Source organism: Aquarana catesbeiana, linkage group LG06 (assembly GCF_042186555.1).
Source record: "Aquarana catesbeiana isolate 2022-GZ linkage group LG06, ASM4218655v1, whole genome shotgun sequence".
NCBI lineage: Eukaryota > Metazoa > Chordata > Amphibia > Anura > Ranidae > Aquarana > Aquarana catesbeiana.
In genome coordinates, this window is record NC_133329.1 from 326,491,728 (window position 1) to 326,503,860 (window position 12,133).

General features: G+C 39.8%; 1 protein-coding gene across 1 annotated transcript in view; it reads left to right on the forward strand.

Moving 5' to 3' along the window:
* Nucleotides 1-12,133, forward strand: part of CCDC141 (coiled-coil domain containing 141) — a gene marked incomplete in the record, with an annotated part of 261,745 nt that overhangs the window by 193,271 nt on the left and 56,341 nt on the right. The window contains 5 exon segments of the mRNA XM_073633762.1: nt 2,769-2,948; nt 4,030-4,191; nt 7,148-7,324; nt 7,906-8,031; nt 9,277-9,465. Coding sequence (XP_073489863.1) covers nt 2,769-2,948; nt 4,030-4,191; nt 7,148-7,324; nt 7,906-8,031; nt 9,277-9,465 — 834 coding nt within the window.

The window sequence follows — 12,133 nt, forward strand, 5'->3', positions numbered from 1 at the left end:
AGTGAGAACTGCCCACTGCCAGAAGGGAGAGGACCAGCAATGTCACTGAGACAGCCAGAAGACCCTTGGAGGAAAAAAAATATATACAGTATATATATATATATATATATATATATATATATAATGTGTTTGTGCAAGCGTAAGCCTAGAAGACGTGGCTACTGTGAAAGTTAGAGGTCTGGTTTAAGGCATAAAAGTACAGGTGGGGGTTTGGGTGGTGGCTTTTAAAAAAGTTGAAGATCTGCTTCGAGACTGTAACAAAATTATGGAAGATTAAAATGTGAAACGTCACATCAAAAATTACGATTGCAAACACAGAAAAAGCTCTAAACACATGCTGGAAACACACTATACATACGCCTAAATTTCTGTTGATGATAAGCCAGCCACTTGGCACAGGCTGAAAACAGTCCTTAGAGAAGGGGTGGGGTACACAAATGCAAAAATACTGCCAAGGCCTTTCTTCTACAGATGAATCTGCTTTGGACAACAGCTGTGACACTAACATTATAGAGGATGTAGAAAACACTTTTGGTCATTCTCATTGCATACTGTAGCTGTAAACCTGCTTAGGAAGATTGGTTGTTATTTTTTTTACATGTGACTTGACACATCAACTGTATAAGGAAACCATGGCATTGGAATGTACGTGACTCTGATGCAAATTTAAAGAAAAAGAAAGTACAAGCAGTGACTTACAGGTCTGACTGTTGTAATGGGTCACTTTGCCGAAACATTTGTAAGGTAATGCATGTACACTTAAGTTACTTTCACACTGGGGCGTCGGATAATTTTAGCGTCGCTTTACCGCCGTTTTAGCGGTGCTAATCGGTGGCTAGCGGGGTGGTTTTAAAAAGGGTTAATACTGCCGGCATAGCGCCGCTGCAGCGGCGCTTTGCCGGCGATTTAATGGCGCTTCCCCATTATTTTCAATGGGCAGGGGCGCTTTAGGATGGTGTATACACCGCTCCAACAGCACTGCAAAGATGCGGCTTGCAGGACTTTTATTACCGTCCCGCAAGCGCACCGCTCCAGTGTGAAAGCCCTCGGGCTTTCACACTGGAGACACAAGAGAGGCTTTTTACAGTCGCTATGCAGGCGCTATTTTTAGCACTGTAGCGCCTGTAAAGCGCTTCAGTGTGAAAGTAGCTTTATGATTTACTAAACCCTGCTGTGCTTTAAGGCTACATATTGGGTTTGATTTACTAAAACTGGAAAGTGCAAAACCTGGTGCAACTGTGCATGGTAGCCAATCAGCTTCTAATTTCAGCTTGTCCAAGTAGCCTCCCTGACGGTATTCCCAAGTGGGGCTCGGGGTTAAATTTCAGCACCATTATCGGTAACCCCGAGCCACACTCGGGATTGCATTGTGGGATCCTGGTGCGGTATACTTACCTTGTCCCCAGGATCCTGCGATGTCCCCCCCGTGGTGTCCGTGGGCTCTGTCCTCCTCCCGAAGCCGAAGCCTCTCTGTGCCAGGCTCCGTTCCCTGCGAGCGTCGCGACGCATGGAGGTGGAACCTGGTGGCAAATTCAAAAAATGTAAATAGCATAACACAGATTACAGTACTGTATGAAATCATTTCACATCCCTTTTGTCCCCAATGCTTTGTCCAATGCCCTGCATGCACTTTTATATTATATATACTGTGCTTTCTGCCTGGAAACTTGAGATTGTCCATAGCAACCAAAAAGTGTCCCTTTACGTCAAAAGTGGCTTTAGACCAGCTAGAAAACAACGATAGTAAATTAGAACACTTGCAGAATTGAGCGATAGTGAATCGTGGGGAAATTTATTTTATTATTATTATATTATTATTATTTTAAAATATTTATATTTATTTATTATATTATAATTTATGATTTTGTGTTTCAAACTCCATCATACCCGGGATGTCTACTAGACTCTTGTTTGGACAGATTTAAGTGTGTTATTGTTAAGAATTAAAGGCCTACGATATAAAACGCCAGATTTCCATGCAAAATAATTGTACCGCTTTCAGCACCTAAAATCTGACATAATCATACCACCAGGGAGGTTAAGCTTTGACAAAAAACCTGTAAGATGATTGGTTTCTATGCAGAGTTGCACCAGATTTTAGTCAACCCCATTGCATCATAAGGCTGGTTTAGACCCTGCAGCTATACAGACTGTGGGGTTAGTTTACTAAAGGCAAATAGACTGTGCACTTTGCAAAGTGTAGTTGCACTCTGCAAGTGCAGTTGCTCCAGAGCTTAGTAAATGAGCAGAAGATCTGCTGACTTACATTATCCAATCATTTTCAAGCAAAAATTATGTGTTTTTTTTTTAATTTTCCTGGCACGTGATTGGGTATTCTTTGCAAAGTGGAGCTTTACCTTCTTTACTAAATTCTGGAGCAACTGCACTTGCAGAGTGCAATTGCAGTTTACAAAATGCACAGTCTATTTAGCTTTAGTAAATAAACCCTCTGTGTTACTGCCCTCCGCTTGCTCATTGGACTGCTAGAGGAGATCGCCACACTGGTAATACCTCATCCTGATGTCACCTACAAGACCACAAAAGTATTTCCCTTTACCTCACATCATCTTACAGAGCAGACACTACAAGCGTAATTTCAACCCTAATAAAATATATATTCCAAACAATTACAGTAACTGATCTGTTTTTTTGATTGCTTGTATTTAGTAAGTATATAAGAGACCTAAAGCATATTTTAAATATTCACCTGAAGTTGTGATCTAAACTGGCCTGTCCATTTTTATTGCATTGTGTGTGATTTGAAATAGGAAGCATCACAGTATATGGAGTCTGCCTCCCAGCTTATACAGGCGGTGCCATCTGGGAGTGAAGCTTTTGCCAGCAACTCTCGGATTTTGGATGAGAAACTAAAAGCTCTGGATCAGAGTATTGAGGAGAAACTGGAGGTTATAAATGTCTATGTAACATTTTTGAAGTCTTCGAAACAGGTAAAATATGTTTTTTAAGGGTTCGATGTGCAAAGAATTGTACTAAAAGTCACATAATTTCTTACTTGAATTAAACAAGGGGATATATCTAAAGCTTTACAGAAAATGTATAGTGCTTTAAGATACACATACATAAAATCATAACTTCATGCAAACCATCTTATCAATGTTGTTTAACATATTAAAATCCTTGTTTTTTTGTATCATTGAAGATGGTCATATGTGTTCATTACTTTTTCAGAAAGTGCTTCCAGCTTAAGTAGTTCTAAACAATAATGTGATATGCTTTACCATTCCTTTCTCTAAATTAGGTCTTCCAGTTTGCCAGTGGCGTTGCAAGACGCTGGCACCCAGGGCATGTGCCCCGGGTCGAATACTAAGTACCTGGGGTTATCATTCCTATAAATAAATCATACATTCTATGCAATATATAGTTTTGGAACATTGTACAATGTATCTACTTTTCCAATCCATCCATTATTTATTTTGTAATCATATTTTTTAGACTGATTTCTTTTTGTTCAGTTAAAAGATTTTATTAATCTTAGATTTGATCCAAACTGGTCATCATGGTATCTTACCAGCCCCTCAACATTTCAATCTATGTACCCAGAGGTGCCCTTGGTTTATTAGCACCCTAGAGATGCCCTTGCAGTCTGCTCAGATTTTTAAAAAATTGGCATACATTCAAAATAAATTTAATAAGAGTTTTCGGGATGGATGCAGACTCACTAGCTGCTGCTTTAAAGTGTAAGTAAACCCCTATCGTTTTCAGATAAGGAAGCTGCCATCTTTGCCTCTGTTTAATCTACAATTTCCATGATACTGCACATGTGATCAGTTATGACACCAGCCATTGGATGGTTTGACAGTTTGGTTGAGAGCACAACCAATGGGAGTGTTACATTTTAGGCAAGTGCAGGAAATTAAACTCTTTTATGGATGCGTTTACTTCCGCTTTAACTGTGGCATTTGAAAGGTAACTGTCTCCTTTGTATTTAGGTTATCTTGATGTTATTGGCCAAAGTCTAATTTCGTTGATTATATTGCCAATAACATGCTATTTTGTATTTACTTAAAGTTGGAATCGAACATCCAGAATCTAAAGACATTTTGCACACCTAATCCAGAAGTAGAGGCAGCGACCATGCTGGAAACAGCTGAATCACAGATACAGAGTGTGCTTAATGAGCTTTTTTCAGTCCAAGACATGGGACAAAACTGTCTGAATATCATAAAAATGGTGAGATTGACTATATATTAACATAGAATTTTAAATTATAAGGTTAAAAGTAGATATAAACTTGCTTAAAAGTCTGTAAAGTTCAATGGATCCCTATAACTTGTTATGCTGTTGATGAAGCAAAGTAAGGCATATAAAGGATACTTTATATCAGGGATATGCAATTAGCGGACCTCCAGCTGTTGCAAAACTACAAGTCCCATCATGCCTCTGCCTCTGGGTGTCATGCTTGTGGCTGCCAGAGTCTTGCTATGTCTCATGGGACTTATAGTTCTGCAACAGCTGGAGGTCAGCTAATTGCATATCCCTGCTTTATATTATAAAGGCCTATTGTAGCATATATTTAGTATATTGTAAAGCAAGAGCACATCCTTGAAAGAGGGATGATATGACGATGGAGCATAATGGGGTCATCATGCTGCACCCATTATATCAAATGATGCCTATGCACCCAGTAACTTGTGAATCTCTGAATGTTGCTCTTGTGCGTTGCATTGCCCTGGTGAACTCTGATCTTAGCAAAGATGACTAAGGGGCCATATACAGAGCATATACTGCTGTGCACTCTCTATTATACTACACAGCATTACTCAATAAAGTACTTGAATTTTCTGGCCCATTTCTAGTTGTAGGTTGTAGTATTGAGCTTGCAAAATGCACCAAGTGATTGGAGAACAGCCAGTACCACAACAATTTTCCTAGATCAGATTTTTTTTTGTCTCTTTGCCCTTTAATAGCACTACAGTGCAGCAGAGTCATGAAGCCAGTATGGTGATAAACACATTTTTTAAATGCATTGCTGTATTTTATAACTACTCATTTGTTTAAAGCAGCAGTATGGCCACGGTAAGGCCTCACAGCTGCTTCATAAATCAACCCCTAAATGTCACTGAATGCACAGGAGCAAAATGTTGATGTGCTTAAGCTCCTCGGGACTGAGAAAAATGGGCTCTGCCATTGCTGACCCTATTCTGAAAATACTACCTCCTTGGCAGTCTATATCTCCATATCTTTCTGAGTCACTGACCCCAAAAAAGCATGCAAATTAGTAGTTTTGACTTCACTGGCTAGATACATATTGGGAACCAGTGACCAAAAAATAATGGATGTCAGAAGTTAAAGTGTTATTAAACCCAGGACCCTGCATTCACTATATCTGGTCTCCCACAGTACACAAACATGAAATTCCAATTATTTTAGTAAATATAAACTGCTAAATACCTTTCTCATCAGCAGTATATAACAGTCTTATGAATTCTATCAGTGTCTGGTAAAGGCTTGTAGGAGGAGTTTTCATTCTACTGTGACTGCCCTATGAGGCTGCAGGATCCCTGGCCCTCTGGCTAGACAATGCTGATTGGCCATGTGCTGATCACATGCACCTTCCCAAGAAAAATAAATCTTTCCAAACTGAGCATGTGCAGGTTGCCTCTAAGGCTTTGTACTATTGGCAAATTGATTGGGGACTGTCAAGAAGGGGAGGATCAGAGAAGAGAGGATCAAACAGCCCTTTTACAAAATGCACAGGATTAACCCCTTAGGTCCCACAGTGATTAAAACAGGCATGCTTTACTGTATATACAAAATGATTTTACTGTTGTGGGTTTAGTAACACTTTAACCACTTGCCGCCCGCCCACCGTCAAATGACAGAGGAGCGGTGAAGCTCTCATTTTGGGAGAACGTCAAATGACAGCTCCCCAGAACGGCCACTCTCGTGCACCTGCAGGGGCACGCGGCCGTACCATGTTCCTAGGGCACGGCACGACCACGATCTCTGTAAAGAGCTAAAGACACGCTCTTTAACCATGTGATCGGCTGTGTCCAATCACAGCCAGTCACATGGCTGATCAGAGAGCATCTCCTCGCATGGGACACCAGGGCAGGTAATCAGGGCACTGATGATCAATGCCCTGATTACAGTAAAGCCCCAGCAGTGCCCATCAGTGACACCAATCAGTACCCATCAGTGACACCAATCAGTGCCCATTAGTGATGCCAGTCAGTGCTGCCTTTTAGTGCCCATCAGTGCCTGTTCATCAGTGCTGCCCATTGTTGCCCATCAGTGCCACCAATCAGTGCCTATCAGCGCTGCCCATCAGTGCCCATCCGTACTGCGCAACCATGCAGCCTATCAGTGCCCACTAGTGCCACCTATCAGTGCCCATCAGTGCCGCCTATCAGTGCTCATCAGTGCCGCATATCAATGCCACCTATCAGTGCCCATCAGTGCAGCATATTAGTGCCTCCTCATCAGTGCCACCTAATCAGTGCCCATATGTGCCGCTTCATCAGTGCCCATAAGTGCCACCTCATCAGTGCAGCCTATCAGTGCCCATCAGTGCAACCTCATCAGCGCACATCAGTGAAGGAGAAAAAATACTTATTTACAGAATTTACTGACAGAAACTAAGAATTTTTTATTTTTTTTTTTAAATTTGCAGTATTTTTTATTTATTTTTAGTAAAAAATAAAAAACCCAACAGTGACTTAATACCACCAAAAGAAAGCTCTATTTGTGTGAAGAAAATTATTAAAAATTTGTTTGGGTACAGTGTTGCATTACCATGCAATTGTTATTCAAAGTGTGACAACGCTGAAAGCTGAAAAATGGCCTTAGCAGGAAGGGGGGGGAGTGCCCTGTATTGAAGTAGTTAAGCAAGACAACCAGGCAGCTTGCATTTTCAGAAAAGTTCAGCAATAAAAACCTCATTATTTTTCAGTATAAGTTTCTTTAATTAGTGTCTGAAACAGTTCAAACATTAGACATACATAAATAGACATGGATTTTACATCTTGGTAAAGTCCTTTTACACCTGAAGCATTTTTTTTTTGAAGATAAATATTACCAATGTAAGACAAAAATTTTATGTAAGAACATGATCAAAGGAAGTTAAAATTATAAATCGCTATTATCATTCAGTCAATGAATAGTTTCAAAACTATTTTTATTTCAGATGAACAAGGACAGAATCTTGAAGGATAAACACGTGCAGACTGTGGAGGACACGATGGCTAATCTGAATAAGGAAAAGACTGAGATAACAAATCTGTGGTCAGTGTGGCAACAGCATGTCAATCAAGAAAATTCCTCCAAGCAGACATGGAAAACAATTAAAGACCAGCTACGATTGGTATACATTTAGGTTATATTTTATGTATGAACGTTCATATGCAAGTTAACTAAAGGAAAAAGTAAACTTCTGCTACTTTTGCACATTTTTAACTATTAGTAGCATGAGGTACCTATGCGTAAAGTATATTAACACATAGCAAAAAATCAGTTTGTAAAGTATATTAACACCTAGCAACAAATCAGTTGTGAAGATTCATTTTTATTGAACACTATGAGGTAGATTTACTAAAGAACAATAGTCTGTCTAGTTTGCAAGGGAATTTCCCCTTTAGCTTATTGGGTGAGGTGAAGCTCTACTGATTTCCACCATTTAATTATGTGCAGGCAAACATATATTTTTTTTAATTTCCATTGCACATAATTGGGCATTCTTTGCAAAGTGAATTTTTACCACATTCACTAAGCTAAGGGAAACGTCCCTTGCAAAGTAAACAACCAATTTGCTTTAAGCATTATATATTGCTTGTTATATAAATTAGGGTGGGGTGGTTTCAAGAAGGTTCTGTGAAACAATCATTTGACACTAAAAATATGACATTTGATATGTAAATATAAAGGTTAATAACTTTTTTTTTGTAGGCAGGTGGCAGATTACAAGAACTAGAAAATGATCTACAACCTTTGTCTACACTGAGTTTAGGAAATGATATCCAAAATATCTTAAATGCCCAGGAGAATTTGAATAATATTAAGACAAAGTTTCAGGTGAGTTGCATGACAATTTGTCTAAATATGAATATAACTTCTTTGAACAAACCCTTTCTAACTTTCCTTGGTTAGGACATTGATTATATCCAATTGATAAAAATTGTATGTTTGATTGATAGGAATAACATCTGCTCGAAAGTAATAGAACACCAGTAGGGATAGCATGCCATAAAGTTAACCTGGCCTAGCCTAAGCATTGCTAACATAGCAGTGCTAAAGTGCAGACATCATATGGTACTTGTAAGTACTAATGTTAATTTACTGATCATTTATTGTATCCTTGTGGAGCCTTTTAAATTCTAGGCCCAGGCTGTACATAGGGCTTTGAGTTAAGCCTGAGTTGCACATTAAGGACAAAAAGCCCTTCAATTGAACAGCCTAGAGCCAATCCCAGCTGTTAAATGTAAACACACGTGTCTTGACCTTTATAATTAAAGGTCCACCTTTTAAGTTGGTCCTGAAGAAGTAAACCTGAACAGTGAGCCTGTCACCTATAGCTGATCCTGTCTGTTAAAGGGGAACACACATGTTTTGACCTTTATAATTAAAGTACACTTTTTGAGTGGCCATTCTGTGTGGTGGTGATGTTGGATCATTCTCCCTACTTGTGGAGGTTTCACTATTCCTTGTTATGAGACAAATTAAAGTTACTCCAGAACCCTAAAGAACTATATGTTCTTGGCCATATAGTAAAATCGTTTTATTTGAGCTGAGTAGCCATCTTTTGTCTCAAGGTGGTGGTATCATTTATATCAATATGATGGATGCTTGTGGTGGATTGGATATGAAGATTACAGAACATTCTTTTTGGGGGGACTTATTCATATATCGTAGATTGATTGGACTCTAATAACATAATTATATATGCATTGGTTTATTTTATGAAAACCAGTGAAACTTCCACCCCACCTATTTATAAAAGGAATAAATTATAAATATATAATATAATATACAATGTGATCTCCTATAAATATCTCAAAGTGAAAATGAAGGGTGCTGCTCACATCTACATGCATTTCTGCAAGGTCAGGTAAACAATTATCAATAATTATGTGGTGCTCCCTAAAATATATGATACTGTATAAAACTCACTATACAGCACAAAGCCTTTTACATACATATAAAGATAGACATATATAATGTTCATGAATAACAGAATGGATGAGTGTTTCCTATCACCTATTTTGAATACGCCCAATTATGTCTCTATGTCTTACCTAAAATCTTTACACATCTTGACAGAAACTAAATGATGAAATTGAACAAGCTGTAAAGATCTCAGAACTTCTTACTCGAGAAGGAGCACAAATCAATGAAAAAACAGGCAAGATGAATGAACTTGTCCAGTATCACCACAGGCTAAAGGACAGTATTAAGGAATATGAAGAGATTTTTATCAAAATTGTGACATTTTATGAGATGAAAACAGAGGTGAGTAGACTGCATATCAAAATGCTCCATGGTCTGTATGCACGTTTGGGACAATGCTGGTTACAGCTGTGCATTACGTCACCAGCAGCCCTAGGTTCACCAGTTCAAATCCCAACCATGACACTACCTGCCTAGAGTTTGCATGTTCTCCCTGTCCCTGTGTGGGTTTCCTTCAGGTATTCCTGTTTCCTTCTATCAAAGACATGCTGGTAAGTTAATTGGCTCCTGTCTATATTGGCCCTAGTATATGTATGAATGTGAGTTAGGGACCTTAGAGCTCCTTCAGGGAAAGACTGATGTGAAAGTACTATATATAAAGCGGGTAAAATAAGTATTGAACACGTCACCATTTTTCTAGGAAAATACATTTCTAATGGTGCTATTGACATGAAATTTTCACCACATGTTGGTAACAATCCATGCATACAAAGAAACCAAAACAAATAAGTTCAGACATTTTTTAGAAAGTTATGTGTGTGTCCGCCGAATAGTGAACAATTTGGGGTGTTCGCGGCAAATTCAAAAGCCGCGGAACACCCTTTAAAATCTATGGGAGAAATCAAAAGTGCTAATTTTAAAGGTTAATATGCAAGCTATTGTCATAAAAAGTGTTTGGGGACATGTATCAATGCAAAAAAAAGTTATAAAAATGGCCGTTTTTTTTCGGGAGCAGTGATTTTAATAATGTTTAAAGTGAAACAATAAAAGTGAAATATTACTTTAAATTCCATACCTGGGGGTGTCTATAGTATGCCTGTAAAGTGGCGCATGCTTCAGCATTTCTTTGGATTTATTTCAACAGAGAGTCACATCTTTATACTTCTCTCTTCTCCCTTCACCTATATGGGGTACGGCGGGATGGAATGTGGATGTGTTTCCCTACTTTTATGAAGTTGATACACACTCATGGAACTTTTTTGCTCTTCAATTTATGGACTAAAATCACTACTTTTACGTATTTTCACCACTGATGAATTTCACTCTGTTTAGTGATAGTTTGAAGTGATCACTCATTCAGTATATGTTATATTTGAATTGTGGATATGTGTGTTTTTGCACACAAGTGCACACTCTTCTCATGTCATTAATTTTATTGCACTTTTATTCATGCACGTTCAATTAATCCATTTTTTATTCGATTAATGTCACTAGTCTTTGTATACAGGCTGTAAGCGCACTTATTTAGATTTTTTAGTTTACTTTACACAGATATTGGTGTTTATTTGTGCAGCTATAGTTTTGTGGTTTTTTTTATGTTTAAGTTTTCTAGTGCGTTTTTTTCCCATTTTTATTTAGTTATGAATATTAAGGGGAACCCCGAACCAAAAATAAAAATGCGTGGGGGTCCCCCCAAATTCAATACCAGGCCCTTCAGGTCTGGTATGGATATTAAGGGGAACCCCGCGCCAAAATTAAAAAAAAAATGGTGTGGGGGTCCCCCTCAAAATCCATACCAGACCCTTCAGGTCTGGTATGGATTTTAAGGTGAACCCCGCGTCAACATAAAAAAAATGGCGTGAGGGTCCCCCTAAAAATCCATACCAGACCCTTATCCGGGCACGCAACATGGCAGGCCGCAGGAAAAGAGTGGGGGCGAGAGAGCGCCCCCCCCGAACCGTACCAGGCCACATGCCCTCAACATGGGGAGGATGTCCCATGTGGTAATGCACTGTGGGGGAACCCCAGGCCGTTTTTTTCAATGACTTTTATGAGTATTGCAGAGACCTGACAATTCATTATAGCTGCCGGCGCTTGGCGTTCAGCCCATCCCTAATCTTCATCATTCTGGTAGATGGCAGCAGATTTTTATCAAGAATGTCTTGGTACATTTTTCCATTCATCCTTCCTTCAACGATATGAGGTTTGCCAGTACGTATGCTGAAAAACAGCCCCAAACCATGATGTTCCCACCTCCAAACTTCACTGTTGGTATGGTGTTTTTGGGGTGATGTGCAATGCCATTGAACCTCCAAACACGGTGTGTATTATGGCATCCAAAGATTTACGTTTTGGTCTCATCACACCAGACTATATTCTCCCAGTATTTCACAAGCTTGTCTAAATGTTGTGTAGCAAACTTTAAACTAGCTATAATATGCTTTTTCTTCAGCAATGGAGTCCTGCGTGATGAGCGTGCATACAGGACATGGTGGTTGAGTGCATTACTTATTGTTTTCTTTGAAACAATTGTACCTGCTAATTCCAGGTTTTTCTGAAGCTCTCCACAAGTAGTCCTTGGCTCTTGGACAACTCTTCTGGTAATTCTTTTCACCCCTCTGTCAGAAATCTTGCAAGGAGCACCTGGTCGTGGCCGGTGTCTTGCCGAATAAGTTCCTTCGGCGGATAGGTTCCCCCCCTGTACTGCGCAGGCGCAGCACCTGCGCAGTACGTACTACTGTCGGACGCCGGAGATAGCCGAAGCTCAAACGCTTCACTCAGCTGTACACAGCGCCTGCGCTCTGGGTCCAGGTTCCTTCCCCGCTATCCAAGTGGACCTAGAGGGGGAATCTAAAAGTGCCGAGCGCAGCGAGGCCGTGCCCGAAGCGTGGCGAGCGAAGCGAGCCCGCGAGGGGCCCTCTTACAGGCGCCGTGTACAGCTGATTTTCAGCTGTTCCGCTTCGGCTATTTCCGCCGGCTTCTACTGCTCATGCGCAGTAGAGGGGGGAAC